Source organism: Pelodiscus sinensis, chromosome 1 (genome assembly GCF_049634645.1).
Source record: "Pelodiscus sinensis isolate JC-2024 chromosome 1, ASM4963464v1, whole genome shotgun sequence".
Taxonomy (NCBI): Eukaryota; Metazoa; Chordata; order Testudines; family Trionychidae; genus Pelodiscus; species Pelodiscus sinensis.
The window spans coordinates 26,336,862-26,352,794 of NC_134711.1; the positions used below are offsets into that span (position 1 = coordinate 26,336,862).

General features: G+C 45.3%; 1 protein-coding gene across 3 annotated transcripts in view; it reads left to right on the forward strand.

Annotated features, from left to right (window-relative positions):
- Positions 1 to 9,893: 9,893 nt before the first annotated feature.
- Positions 9,894 to 15,933, forward strand: part of PRKAR2B (protein kinase cAMP-dependent type II regulatory subunit beta) — a 151,103-nt gene continuing 145,063 nt past the window's right edge. Inside the window, exon 1 of one of the 3 annotated variants that reach the window (XM_075927056.1) lies at positions 9,894 to 10,512. In XM_075927056.1, coding sequence (XP_075783171.1) covers positions 9,909 to 10,512 — 604 coding nt within the window. In that variant the 5' untranslated portion in view covers positions 9,894 to 9,908. Of the gene's footprint in view, positions 10,513 to 12,462; positions 12,533 to 15,933 lie in introns of those variants that run through there. The other 2 variants (XM_075927071.1, XM_075927059.1) reach the window with 2 other exon arrangements.

A 15,933-nucleotide genomic window follows, 5' to 3' on the forward strand; every position in this document is an offset into this window, starting at 1 on the left:
TCAGCTAGTTTAAAGCCTCTGAAACGTCCTCTTACTTGTGTACTAAATTGCCTTTTTACTTGCACAATCAACATGAATCCTAGAGTCTACCCCAATATCCACTGAAATGGATGGGAAAAAAATCCCACTTACTTTAGTGGGCAATGTGTCAGACCTGAAAACTGCATTTATAGGATGTATTGGCAATCCTGTGAATTGTTTGGTCTTTGCTATTTGTAAATGCAGCAATAATCAAATAGTTCAAATCTGTAAGTATAAACCAATGCTTAATAATAATAAGCAATATTATATCAAACAGGATTTATTCTCATTTATATTAAAGCCCTTCTACACCACTTTGGAATGTAAAGGGCCATTGGATCTGGTCTGCATACAGCTTTTGTATTATATAATCTTTTTGTTTTTAGATGTGGTGGGTTTTTATTTTACAGAAATAGCTATTCTGATGTAAGTCACATTATGGATTCAGTTATGTTAATAAAAAAGTTCTTAATCTTGGTCTAGCTTGTTTCCCATCCCACTGGGGAATAGCTATATTGGTACATAAGGGCTTGTCTTGCAGTTGCAGAATAGTTCCCCCTTGTGGACACTTATCCTCACTCAGAGTGCTTTTGTGCCTTTTAGGTAATTCACTTTGGACGTTCATTAAGCAAAACCACACTATATAGTGCTGTGACTTTCTGGTTGAAAAAACACCCCTCTCAGTGCAGCAAATTACAGCACTGTAAAGCACCAATGTGAACCAGGCTACAGCGCTGGGAGCTGTGGTCCCAGCACTATTAGCTACTCCCCTCCTCAAAGTGGTTTACAACAGTGCTGGGACAGCTCTCTCCAGCACTAATATTGTGGCCACGCTTTCAGTTTAAAGCACTGCCGCGCCTGTCCTTTAAACTTACAAGTGTAGACAGAGTCTAAGCGTGCCCGCAAGATGAGCTAGTGCCTTAAAATCACACGCTAGCTTAATTTGCAATTGCTTCTCCATAAAGACAATCCCTAAAGCATCTTAATACTGACATAACTGCATCCACATGGTGACAGGGGTGGGGTTCCTACCGTTTTATTAGAAACATCATGTAAATTGTGTGTAGACAAGCTTTTAGTGTAAATGAGAATTAGGTCCAAAGAGGGAAATTCACCTCAGTGCGGAGGATGAATTCCACCCAAAGAGCAATGGTAATACAGAATGCAATATTTAAGTGAATTTTATCAGTTAAGGTTCTAATCCTTACTTTTGCATCTTGTCGTATTGGGGCAGATGATCTGCTTCCTTATTCATCAGATGGGGCATGTCTACAAAGCAGGGCTAAAGTCGAATGAAGCTAAGCAACTTCAGCTACATCAATTGCATAGCTTAAATTGAATTCAGCTTTTGGCGCTGTTTACACAGCAGGAAGTCGAAGGAAAAGCACTCTTCCTTCAACTTCCCTTGCTCCCTGTGAAATGAGGGTTACCAGGAGTTGGAGTAAGAAGTCCTCCAGCTCAACATTATTTCAAAATCAAAACTTCAGTTGTTCCGAAATAACACTGCTTTGTAAACATGCCCATGTAGGCATCCCTCCACACTTGACTTCCATGCAGGGGCCTGCTGAAGGCAGGTCTGGAGACTGATGTACTCTAACCAGCCCCAGCTAGTGGATGGTTCTTAGGGAATCTCTGGGTACGTCTAAACTATATAGCTCCATCAATGGAGCCATGTAGATTTGTTTGTTCAGCAAAGGGAAATGAAGCCGTGATTTAAATAATCGCGGCTTCATTTAAATTTAAATGGCTGCCGCGCTGAGCCGACAAACAGCTGATTAGCTGTTTGTCGGCTCAGCACGCTAGTCTGGAAGCTCCCCGGCCGACATGAAAGGCCTTTATCGACCTCCCCAGTAAACCTCATCCTACAAGGCATAATGGGGAGGTCGATAAAGGGCTTTCAGGTTGGCGCGGGAGCATCCAGACTAGCGTGCTGAGCAGACAAATAGCTGATCAGCTGTTTGTCGGCTCTGCTCGGCAGCCATTTAAATGTAAATGAAGCCGCGATTATTTAAATCACGGCTTCATTTCCCTTTGCCGATCAGCCTAATCTACATGGCTCCGTCGATGGAGCCACGTAGTTTAGACACTCCCTCACTGAGCTGGTGCAGGTTAGAAAAGTCACCAAATTGCTCTAACCTGCACTCAATGCAGTGACAGAAAATTGTCCATGATCACCTCCCCAGCAACTCTCTCAACTTGCTACCCTCAGCAGAATCCGGACACAGCAGAAATTCTACCCTGCTGATCTCAGTGGAACTATTTGCCTCACAGTGTACAGGTGTGTGTGAGTGATGGTGCTCAGTCTCATGGCTAGTCCAGAGCAAGAAAAACTGACCTACCAGCGGTGACACTGGGGCTTGAGAGGCATGCAGGGTCTCTCCCCCCACCCCCTGCAGATTTCTGCCTTCCAGTTAGCATGGAAGTTTTCACAGGGAATTTGCACCCCTATGAGGACTCACCCCACAGTTTGAAAACCATAGCCCCCTGCCTGGAGCTGGTGGATCAGAAACCAGTGGGAGCCACTCAGGCCCCTGGCTTTCCACACTGTGGGAGCTGTGGCTGGCTGCCCAGTAGCCCTCCTTACCTTACTTCTGAGCCAGGCCACCTCTGTACAGGCAGGCACTCCACAGGCAAGACAGGCAGCATGGCATGCAGTCTTGCTTCTCTCCTGAAGGAGCCGGCACTGACCAGGGATGCCTCCAGGACCTGGCCCCTGTCTACAGAGCCCAGCTTTCATAAGACACTCTGTAAGGTATTCACTTATGCTTCCCTGGCACTCCTGGCTCTGCTGCTGCTCCTCAGCCCAGAGGAGATGTATGGGGTGGTCACGTGACCCCCACCAATAGTTAAATTGTGCTCCCCCATCAAGAGTTATGCATTGTCTCTGGGACCTACTGTTATTGTCAGTAATGGGAGATTTTCTTTAGCTCAAGAAGTGGATGAGGGTCTAGGCCAGTGATTCTCAAACTGTTCCATGGGCCCACTTTGGGAAAGCTGCTAGTAGTCCCATATCACTTTATTTGCCTAAGGTTCAGTAGCCACAGAGCCTCATAGCTCCCCTTGGCTCCAGTTCACCACCAGCCAAGGGGAGCTGTGGAAAGCCGGCCTGTGGAACAGTTTGAGAACCACTGCAGTAGGCTGTAGTCCCAACTCTGTATATATGGCTGTTGTCCTCAATATGGATTAACTATGGCACAAATAAGGTTTATTTGCTGGATTTGGCATTAGTATTTTGGCAAAGTACAGTAAAACTCCAATTGTCTGGCATCCAGTGGTCCGGCACTCCCAATAGTCCGGCACCAACTGGAACCCAGAGGTGCTCCGGCCAGGTGGACAATTGGAGCTGCTCCGCACCGCTTCCTCAAGTCCACCACTGCCGCTGCTGAAACTGACCAGCGGCGGACTTGGGGAAGCTGCGGAGCAGAACAGCTGGGGTGCTGCCGGGTTGGTCCCGCAGCGCCGCCCCTCACCCCCCTGCTCGGCGATAACTACTGCAGTCTGGGGGTGGGGAGCCCACTCCCCTCCTCTCCCGGAAACTCTCGGCGGCGGCGCGGGGCTTCCCCCGCCTTCCTGTAAAACGACGGAGCGTTCGCCCTTCACCGCGCCATTTCCCGGCCACCCCCTGGACACAGTGCGGGTCCCGGCAGACCTGTCATAGCCCCCCCACTGGAGTACCTCCCGATACTCCAGCATATCCAATAATCCAGCACCACCTAGGTCCCAAAGGTGCCGGATTATCGGAAGTCTACTGTACTCTGAAACTAGAAAAACACTGTGTTGGAAATAAGCAGTAGGCACTGGGAAATAAAGTTTAGGCAATTATGTGTTTCCTCTAGAATTAAATAAAAATAGATCTTAAGAACGTACAAATGGCCAACGTGGTTCAGACCAATGGTCCATAGCCCAATATCTTGTCTTCTAAAAATGGCAGATGTTTCAGAAGGAATTAAAAGAATGGGGCAATTTATCAAGTGATCCATCTCCTAACATCTAGTCCCAGCTTCTAGCAGTCAGTGGCTTAGGAACACTGAAGCATGGGGCTGAGTCCCTTGCCTAATAGCTATTAATGGAGTGATCCTTCATGAATGTATCTAAATCTTTTCTGACCCCCTTTATCATTTTGGTTTTCACAGCATCCAATGTGAAGAATTCTAGAGCAATGTTTCTCAACCAGTGGTACGAGTACCCTTGGGGTATTCGAGAGAAATCTTGGGGGTACATCAACACAACTGAAATTTGGAGAAAACTGACTTTTTTTTAAAGTTTTACAGTGCTTTATTATTTTTGTGCTTTTTAGATCCAAAAATTCAACTCATATAGTTGGTATAATCAGGAATGTGATTTGATGGGCCAACAAATTTTCAGCTAGGAGTCTAAATCAATGCTTCCGTTACAACCAGCTGGAATGGGAAAGAAAACCTCAGTGTGTTTATGTAAATATAGTTTGCCCCTGTTTTGCTTAGATGTGTTAGATTTTCAGCTGCTAACAGTGGTGTTTTGCTCATTTTAATCAACTTGGCTGGTATTGGGTCACAAATTGTGTTAATACTAATTGCAGTGTCTGTAATTATTGGGGAAATGCAAAAGAAGAAAGTCTCTGCTTAACCTGGCACAAACTCTCTGTTTAAAGAATGAGATCCTGAGCACTTTGGAATAGGCAAATCCACGGGGGATTTAAATATCCCCCGCGGCATTTGCATTAACATGGCTGCCGCTTTTTTACGGCTTGTAGATAAGCCGGAGAAAAGCGCCAGTCTGGACATGATCCTCCGGAAAATAAGCTCTTTTCCGGAGGATCTCTTATTCCTCTTGAAAGTAGGAATAAGAGATCCTCCGGAAAAGAGCTTATTTTCCAGAGGATCGCGTCCAGACTGGTGCTTTTCTCTGGCTTATCTACAAGCTTGAAAAAAGCGGAAGCCATGTTAATGCAAATGCCGTGGGGGATATTTAAATCCCCCGTGGATTTGCCTATTCCAAAGTGCTACATTTGCATCCCTATTATGGAATAGGGGCCAATATAGACACAGCCACAGTGTGTCGTCAACCTGTGGAACTCCTTGCCAGAGGAGGCTGTGAAGGCTAGGACTATAACAGAGTTTAAAGAGAAGCTAGATAATTTCATGGAGGTTAGGTCCATAAAAGGCTATTAGCCAGGGGATAGAAATGTTGTCCCTGGCCTCTGGTTGTCAGAGGCTGGAGAGGGATGGCATTAGACAAATCGCTTGATCATTGTCTTCAATCCACCCTCTCTGGGGCACCTGGTGCTGGCCACTGTCGGCAGACAGGATATTGGGCTAGATGGACCTTTGGTCTGACTCAGTACGGCCATTCTTATGTTCTTAAACCCCCCAAACATTCTTGAGCAAGTCTTGGTATAGACCAGTGAGGACCTAACTAGGTTAGTGAGTGGGCCATATGAGCAGCTCTCTTTCATCTCTGTGGGCAACAAAATTGTCATAACCAAGATAGCCTCCTGGGATAGGGTAGGTTTGCTAACTGTGCTTGCGTACCTAGAATTTGTGGGGTCTGCTGATTGAACTGTAGCAGCATTTTTATTGGATGCAAAGGGAGTTTACAGCTCTTACAATGTTGTGCGCAATACGCATACACTTTACTTCATGTGCTCTTGCTTTAAGTGCCTATTACTTTTGTAATATCTGTAGGAAAAAAACTATGCGGATGAAAACCAGCTGAATCTGGCAACCCTCTGCGTGGGCAATGGTAACAAAATGTCTTGTGGGCCTCACATAAAACCCTCAGGCCATTTCTCTAGTTTGTCAAGATCATTTTGAATTATCACTCTGTTCTCCAAAGCAATTGCAACCCCTCCTGCTTGGTATCATCTGCAAATTTAATAAGTGTACTCTCTATGCCATCATCTAAATTGTTGATGAAGATATTGAACAGAACCGGTCCCAAAACAGTCCCCTGCAGAGCTCCTGAGTTTCAAAGGGGCAGTATCACACAGAGCCTTTGCGGTGCTGCCCCTCTGAAACACTGCTACAGCATTTCAAAGCAGCAGTGCTGCACGGAGCCCTTACCAGGCTCCATGTGGCGCTGGCGCTTTGAAGAACTTGCATAATTAATGAGGCTCTGTTTTTGCGCAAGAGGTTTTTGTGCAAAAAGGAGCTGTCTACATGGCTCCTTTTCGTGCAAAAACCCCTTCTTGCGCAAGAGCCATGCTTCCTCTTTTTTTTCAGGAAGAATGGCTCTTGCACAAGAGTGTAGATGGCTTCTTTTTGCACTAAAGCCTCTTGTGCAAAAACGGAGCCTCATTAATTATGCAAATGAGGCATGGCGATATTCCACGCTTTGCCTCATTTGCGTATTTTTTCGCACAAGAGGGGGCAGTCCAGACATAGCCACAGTGAATGAGTAAAGCATGGTTTCACTGGGAGTAGTATAGTCCCTTAACTCCCTATTCATCTGTTGTCAAATGTTTTGCTTGCTTCAGCCACCCTAGAGATCTGTCATACAAAATAACTTTTGAAATATTGCTTCCCAAAAAGTCCAGTGGTTGCTCCAGTCTTTTAGGGACAGAGGAGATAGTTACCTCATTCCATATATCCAGGAAAGTAACTGAAGCAGCCTTTGGGAGTGATGATGAAGATGGTCTCACAGAACAGTTAGGCTGTGTCTACACTGGGCCACTTATTCCGGAAAAGCAGCTGCTCCCTACACTGGCCCCTTGAATTTCCGGAAAAGCAGTGACGATTTACTGTAAGAAATCAGCTGCTTTTCCGGAAAAACTATGCTGTTCCTGCTCAGGCAAAAGTCCTTTTTCCAGAAAACTGTTCCGGAAAAGGGCTAGTGTAGACAGCACAGTAGTCTTTTCCGCAAAAAAGCCCCGATCGCGAAAATGATGATCGGGGCTTTTTTCCGGAAAAGCGCGTCTACATTGGCCACGGACGCTTTTCCGGAAAAAGGGCTTTTCTGGAAAAGCATCCTGCCAATGTATACGCTCTTTTTCCGGAAATACTTATAACGGAAAACTGTTCCGTTTTAAGCATTTCCGGAAAAAGGTGCCAATGTAGACACAGCCTTAGTGTTGGGGAGAAGGCAGGTTTAGGGCTGTAACAGAGCATTGTTCCTTTCAGGGGCCAGGATCTGGGAACAGTTGCCTTTTAGAGTGATTGGAACAAGAGGCCAGGCTCTCAAGCAAAGAGCAGTAACAGATCCATACGCTGCATTGATTTAGCAGGGATGTAGGGAGAAGGAGTATAAAACATACACTGAGCAGTGGATTAAAGATGGAGATCCTACTGGCCTCTGTCACAGCTCCATGCAGGACATGAGGAAAATATAACCCATTTTAACTACAGAGAATCAGAATTTCAGGCTTCTGGTATCCTAATGTTTGCACCTCATTGACAGTAAAAGCATCTCTGCCTGGAAACGCAAGAATTCTGTTAAAGACAATTGATAACATTTTTAAACCAAATATCAGGACCTGGTTTATACTTATATAAACACTACCCAGAGGATTTGAAATTGGGACCTCTGGAGCTTAGTAGAGGAGCCTCTAAAAGCTGGGGTGCTCTCAATCTATACCATAGATGTCTCTTGTTCTTAGCTGTTGCTGTGGTCTAGGTGCCACTGCATGGGACAGCAAACCTCACTCGGTGTGTGGGTTACACTTAAGGTACATCAAGACATGGTGAGTTACATCAACTCAAATTTGTTTCTGGCCATGCAGTAAGATCACCTCCTCAAATGGCATTGGGCCAAGATCTGGTCTGATTGTAGATCTTGCATGACCTGTGTTGACCCTAACAGTCAACCAGCAGTTGTCCCACAATACCTCATTCATTGTAACAGTGACTGATCTAGTTGCAATTGTAAATTCCACTGTCTGAAGTCACAAACACCAGAAGGCACTCTTCTCCTCCTTCATCCCTTTAAATGCTTCCTGCTTGTTTTTGAAATACCTTTTCCTGACTGCCCACCTTGGCAAGCACACCTAGCAGATCTCTTTTGTGTGCAACTGATCATACTAGCTCCATGCACTAGATTGCTTCTGTCTGGAGTAGATGGGAAATATTACAACTCCTGGGCCTGATGGGAAAAGAGTTATGAACCAGCCATAGAAATGTGGACATCTACAGACAGATTGCATGGGGAATGCAGCCAATAGGGTATGTCAGGCAGAATCCACAGCAGTGCCACATGAAAGTGAAGTGCAATCCCACCAATCAGTGCTCATTTCTCAGGCCCAGAGGTGGTGCTCCACTGTGTGCAGGCCAGCTGTGAATGCCACCAATGACCTTAAATTGTTCTGCATTATATCTTTCAGTGAGGGATGTAAAATCTCATTTAACTGGTTAATCGGTTAAATGTAATTCTTACCCAGTTAACTGATTAAAGGTAAGGATTGAGTTTGGGAGGGCAGGGCAGCAGCCATGTGCACTGGTACATGGCTTACTTTTCATCCCGTTCCCTGGACTATCAAGGAGGGGAAACCTCTTGCATACTTCTCAATCCTGGCTGGTGAAAGGAGGGGACAGAGGAGTAAATCATGGAATACAAGTACTTTCCTCTCGCTCCCTGATAGTCCAGTGAACGTGAAGAAAAGCAAACTGTGTCCCAGTGCACATGGCTGCTGCCCCACTGCCCTCCCAAAACTCTGCCCTGATTAAAGGGGGAGCTGGTAGGGGGCCACAGTGCTCCCATCCCGCTGCAGGCAGGGGCTGCACCGGAGGCAGAGGCAGAAGCAGCCCCTGCCTGCAATATGCCCATGCTTGCTGTGGACAGGACTACTCTGCCCAGGCTGGAACACCCCTGTCTGCAGTAGGTCCCATGGAACCAGAACAGTCCCCTGCCCACAGTGCGTGGGGAGCAGCTCCAGCCACCACTAGTTAACAGGAACTGGTAAGCATCACCCATTAACAGTGATGCTTACCAGTTAACCCATCACATCCTTTCTTTCAGCTCACTGTTCTCAAATAAATCCTTGTCTTCCCTATTATTGTAGTACTTTCTGAGGATCTATAATTGCAGGCAGATCTTGTGTTCTGGATTTGAACCATTCATGAGAATAGTGTAGAGATCTCCTGGCTTCATGCTTCTCTCAGAGCTGGCAGAAGCCAAAAGTGCTTCACTGGTTTGTGGAATTTTTTAAAAAGCAGAATGCACATTTGGGATACAAATGGCATTATGGAATGGTAAAAGGAGTCAAGTTCCCAACATGAGCCTATCTTCCAGAAATCCCTGGGCAAGTCACTACTCTCCACAAAATATTGCAAAAATTTCCCAAAATGAATTGTTCTGGATGGTGGCACGATGCACCCTGAGATACCTACCCATGGACCACCACACTTTAAATTGCTGCAAACACGCCAGTGAGTACATGCATTGCCCATACTAACAGCCCAACCTCCTATGGGCAAATTACAAACTTCTGTAGATGGATGCTTGAATGGTCGAAAGCCGGCAGTATAACCATGGCTTTACCACACGAGGGAGGGTGCAAAGCTCGCCTGCTCCACGAGCTGCACATCCCCTCCTTTGCTGGTGCAGACTTTCCTCCTCAAAGGGCTCCCCCGTGGCTGTTATCCCGTTGTGGGGAAGCCTCGGGGGGCAGCGCCCCCGGCCGTGCCCAGTTCCGGGGGAGAACCAAGGCTGAGGCACCGTGGCCCAACTCCTCGGGGAGTAGTTAACTCTCCAGCCCGGGCAAAGCTGCTCTCCCACCTCTCCGTCCAGCCCGGGAGAGCGCCCTGCCCTCCCAGCGGCCGGTCTGACACCCGAGCCGCGTGCTTCCCGGAGCCTGAGCCCTTCCCCGCTCTTTCCTGCGCACCCCGGGCCCACGGATCCCGGCCCCGGTGGGGGTGGGGGTGCGCTCGCTCCGCAGGCCCGCCCCGGCGGGAGGTTGCCATGGTTTCTCGGGTCACATGCATGCGGCGAGGTTCCCCCCCCTCCCCTCCCGGCGCTGGGGGAGGAGGCGGGGGCGGGGATGCTACAGTCACCGCCAGGGCTGCCGCCGCGCCGAGCGGGCGAACCGACAGCAGCCGCCGCCGCCGCCTCCCGGGCTCCCAGAGCGCCGCTCCCGGTCCCCTCGGCGGCCAGGGCGGGATCCGACCCCTGCGGCTCCCACCGGCTCCGGCCTCCCCGCGCGCCGCACGCCCGGCTCCCGCCGCCTCGCCCCGCCCGGCCCCGGCATGAGCATCTCCATCCCGGCGGGGCTGACGGAGCTGCTGCAGGGCTTCACCGTGGAGGTGCTGCGGAGCCAGCCCGCCGACCTGCTGGAGTTCGCCCTCCAGTACTTCGGGCGCCTCAAGGCGGAGGCGGCGCCCGGCGGCGGGGGCTCCCCCGCGCCCGGCCATGAGCGGGGCAGCCTGCAGCCCCGCCGCGCCCCCGCCAGGGGGGTGAGCTTCGCCGAGGAGCCCATGCAGAGCGACTCGGAGAGCGGGGATGAGGAGGAGGAGTTCGCCGGTGAGGGCGGGGACCCTGCCAGCTCCGCGGCCGGTGGAGGGCCGGGCGCCCCCCCGAGACTAGGTGAGGCGGGAAAGGGCTGGGGGGGCGGGGGGTGCTGTGTTTGGGGAGTGACCGGGAGACCCCTCACGCCCCCACTCTCCGGCCTGGGGTCGCAGTCGTGCTGGTTTTACGGGGCTATTGCTTAGCTTGCCCGGCTGCTATAGACTCCCAGCCCCTTTCTGGAGAGGGGGTTGGGGCATGAAGCCCAGCGTCCTTGCGCATTTCTCCGTTGTTGTGCGGATGGGGGGCAGAGCAAGGGTAAGGCTCAGGACACGGCTGTCAATGTGCCTTGAGCCCTGTGTGCGACTGGGCACGGAGTGTATGTGTGTGTGGGGAGGGGGAGGGAAGCGGTTCAGTTAGATTCCCAGCTCACTGGTGCAGTAGGACCGCATTTGAATTCCTATTTTACGAACCGCGACATGATGTGCTTTAAGTTTTTTATTTCGTTTGTCAAAGCACATAAAGTTGTTGTGGCCGATGACCCATCTGTCCCTTTCTGCTCCGGAAGCCACCGAAGTCACTTTCTGGGGCTGCAAATACTGAACATGGTCACAATCGTACTATTGATTGCTATTGAATAAGTACCACGTTCAAAGCCATTTTCTTGAAAGATTGACTCAAAAAAGGAAACTGGGCAGGCAAGTTGTAGGAAGTATTCTGGCCACAAAGGCTGGAGAATGAATGGGAAGGAGCATCCTGTCAAACTGCTGCTATTGGCAAGTTCCTCCCCTTCTGTATTTACACGAAATGACAGACAACTGAAGGTTAGCTTCCTTTCTGTTTGTCAAACTGAACTTCAATAAGGTGGGTTTATCTCCCAGCCACCAGATGTGCTGCATGGTGCATGTTAGTGTAGCAATGCACCAGATTTTATACTTATGTTGTTTATTGTGTATTCTATAGGCTTGCCCTGTGCCTAAGAGAAGACATGTCATTTAAAGAGGGCTTAATAATCCCTTCTTTGTGGTAGGGCTATTGGAAGGCAAAAACTGTATTTTATTGTTAATCAGGCATATTGCTATTTCTGTCATGAATAGTCAGCTTTTGGTGCTTTCAGTGCTTTAATGCTCAAGGACATGTTACTGTACAAATGCACTCAAGTTAATTAAGTATTTTACTTAGATGTATTCCTGGGTGTGCCCTAAAGTAGATAACCAGAGGTAAAATCTTATTTCCTTTTAATAGTTATGTTCAAACTACCTGCACAATAGGAAGCCCAAGGAGTATAAGCATAGATGTGAGAACAGCAAAGAATGGTTTCAGTATTTTATTTCTCTATAGGCTAATACTTATCCGCCCACAGCTAAAAAATTTCTTTGTATGGCTGACAGAATTTATTAAGAGACAAAGCATCTATCAAGAGAACAAACTGCAGCTGTCTCTGAAAAGGTGCATAGCTCTGAGATTACATATTGTGAACACGCTACCAAAGAGTAGATTGGGTAGTGGTGATTTGAGGTGCATTTGGAAGGGAATTGGGAAACAACATAAAATATTTTTGATAGTATTGACAGTTTTGTGAGAATGGTTTGAAAATGAAGAACCTCATTGGAGTGTTAGTTCTTCCAAGTTCAAGGTGTATTTGCATAATCGTATGCAAAAGCTTGCTGTTTGCTAGCTGAGGTGTGCTAGCTTTATAAATATATGGAATGTTTTTATATGCATTTTATACTTGAAAGTCAGATATTTAAGGAGGTGAAAAAATAAATTAGCTTAAATATTATTTACATAAAAATTAGAAAGTTATGCTGCACATTAAGATATTATAGATCCTTGTATTCTTTGCTCCTACATTGAGTTTGTAATTTATAAGAATTTGTAGCAATTGACTGGGTACTGCAGATTTAGGTAGTAGTTCTGAACTCTGCTGAAACCATTACGTCATCTGTGAGGTGAGGAAAAATTCTGAAATCGTTAGTGTATGCAAGCTGAGACAGAATGATAATGGGAAAGAATTTAAAATATCTTCATTTCTTCATATTGAACATGGCTATCAAACATGGGTCTTACTATGTTAAAAAGGCTGTTAATTTAATCCATGGTAGGTAGACTGCTTGTATGTTATATTTATGGTGGTAAATACAGCATTGTAGCTTGAATTTATAATGTGTTACACATGTGAATATTTATAAGATATTTTAAGAAGCTTTCTAAGAATTTCAGTGACTATCCATAATCAGCAATAAAACATTTTATTTATGTTCAGTGTTTTGTGCTCTTAGATAGAGGAAGAATATAACCGAAAATGGTTTCCTAGAGATTGACTAGGAATTATTTCACTAACTACTTTTGGGTAATTTTGTAAAACAAAGCATACATGATATTTTGGAGTCTTTTTAAAGCCTAGTTGTATTAAGTTTCATAATCTATATCAGTACTCCAAGCCTGGAGCAAAGAACGGTTAAGGATCACAAGATGTAAATATTTTGGGAACCACCAGGCAGGGATTAATGTATCAATTGCAGTAAATGGTTAGTGATTGGTTATGTGTGATTTTTTTTGCATAATTTTTATTTTTAGCATAAATGTCTGTACCTTCAAAATAGCATACGTGTATCCATACATTCTCTTACTGATAACTGGATGCATAGAAGGATTTGTATTTTAATAATTGTTTCATGGTTTTAAACATAAATTAAAAAATCAGTTATTTTTGAACACTTTGTATTTCGGAAAGTAACACCTTTGATTATTAACACTGGATATGATTGGAAACAATCTTTTGTTTCAGTTTGTTTCTTTTGCCTTTTGAATCACTATTTCTATGGTTAGTCAGTTTCTCCTGTTTGTGTACTGGAAGGAGGGGAGAAGAAAAATACATTTAAACATCTAACACAACTTGACTGCAAAATAACAGAAATTCCAGGGGACTCGAGAGTAGGTGACACCTGAAAGTTCTGCTTTAAAAAAATGTTCAAGTAAATGTCAGGTTGACAATGTTCCTTTTTTATTTGAGAATTCAAACTGAACATTGTTTCAAATGCATAATTGCTATTGTCCCCCAATGGTTGTTTTGAATAAATGTTTCTAACTGTTTAGATAATTATGTAACTTTCATTAACTGTGGTATTTGAACACTTCACTGTCTATTGATTTTTGCCCTTGCAGCACCTCTTGTGAGATAGAAAAGCATTATCCCGTATTATAAATGGTGAACTGAGCCACAGGGTAGATTAAGTGATTTGCCCACTGTCATACACAAGATTGCTAGATCCAGAAACAGAATCAAGGTCTCCTGAGTCCAAATCCAGTACTCTGTCCATTAGATCAGCCTTCTTATTTACAGAAATTAAATAGAAATAAGGCCATTACCTTGCAAGCTGTGGATCAGCTTGTGCTATAGGCTCCTTTCTTTAGAATGGATAGCTGAGGGATATGTGATTTCTTTAAAAAATAAATCATAAAAACATTAAACTGCATTCTCATAACTTTACTATACTTGAAGAATTGCTTTCTCAGCACATTGACTGCAGTGCTTTGCAAATTATTTTTAGATTGTATAGTTAATATATAAAATAATTCTCATCAGTGCATATCAGTAAGTCCCAGTAGAAGGAATTATGTCCACATTTAAGGCAGAATTGAGCCTTTATTTTAATATGTTGCTTAGTTTATTTGGAGAATGAAATGCATAGTAAATAGTGTTATTATGTGCCTATTGAAAAGTTAAAATTCTTCAGTAAGTATTGCTGGCTTTTTACAAATGATTACATTTTTATTAGCTAATAAATTGTTCTCAAGTGTCAATGTCAATATGACACATTTTGGTGGAAATTACTTGCATTTTTTATAGCAGCTGTTGTTAAATATTTACTTAGTTATAGCTAAAGTTAATATTCAACCAAACCTCAATGGGATTTTTTATAGATATTTCTAGAGCCACTATTGTGGCTTTCTTAGTAGTGCAATTTACATGAGTTATATATTCCAATTAGGGCTGTCAAGCAATTAAAAAAACAGTCGCAATTAATCACCTGATTAATCATGCTGTTAAACAATAATAAGACTGAAGCTGACCCCGGGCTCCGTGTTGCACTGCCCCTTTGAAATGCTGTGGCGGCATTTCAAAGGGGGCAGCGCCATGGGAGCTGGGATCAGCTGGAGTCCCCAGCTGACCCTGGGCTCTGTGCAGCACTGACCCTTTGAAACCCCGCTGTGGCATTTCAAAGGGGCAGTGCCATGGAAGCCCGGGATCAGCTGGAGTCCCCAGCTGACCCTGGGCTCTGTGCAGCTCTGCCCCTCTGAAACATTTCTGCGGCGTTTCAGAGGAGCAGTGCTTGCAGAGCTTGGGATCAGCTGTGTGTGCTGCCCCTTTGAAATGCTGCAGTGGTGTTTCAAAGGGGCAGCGCCGTGGTGGCGTTTCAAAGGGACAGCGCCACATAGCTGATTCTGGTTTCCACTCCCACTGCCCCTTTGAAATGTGGCAGTGGCATTTCAAAGGGGCAGCGCTACACAGACCCCGGGGTCATCTGGGGAACACCAGCTGATCCTGGCTTTGCTTTGCACTGCCTCTTTGAAATGCCACAGCAGCGTTTCAAAGGGGCAGCAGTGCAGTAACGCCTGCAATTAATGTGCATTAAAAATTAACGTGTTAATTCTGCCCTGTGTTAATCGCAGGCATTAATGCACATTAATTGACAGCTCTAATTCCAATGTTATATAGTGCTTTGGGATAATATACTGTACTGAGGTAATGTCAGATTTAAAGTTATTTGTGCAACCTTCGTTGAACTCTTCCATGTGTGTATGCATTATGATACAGATTTTAATTATATGATCACATACTATTATTTTTCACAAGACTCCACCTAAGTAAGTGCTCAAAATTGATGGGGTTCCCATCGTGCACAGCTATTCAATAATTTTGTTTTTTCGTCACTGTGCAGTGTGTGGTCCTATATATTATTCACTGTGTACACTATTCAAACTACATTCTTAAAACAGAATTATTAACTTCCTAATGGGCTTTTGTGTAAAGCTCCTCATCAATATTTGTGCCCTTTACAAATATTAATGATTTTATTATTATATTACACCTGTGAGATAAGGGATCTTATTATCCCCATTTTCAGATGGAGAGCTGAGGAGGAGAGAAATCACAGTCACAAGTATGCACTAATTTTGGGTGCTCAATTCGAGATCTGCTTTTTCAGAATAAATAGTATTATATAATGTTTAATATGTTTGAAGCATAGCTCCTATCGACTCCAGTTTCAACTGTGAACATTCAGCACTTTGGAAATAAGGCACCTAGCAGGCACCCAGAAAATGAGAAACACACAAAAAATAACTACCAATACCTATAAAATCTGATTTAAGTGACTTTTATTTACCATCACACAGGAATTTTGTAACAGAGGAAGGGAGGGAATCAATTTATTAAGGGCAGCATTCATACCTTAACCATGGAATCTCCTTTCTTTTTTTGTAGTCCCTTGCCTC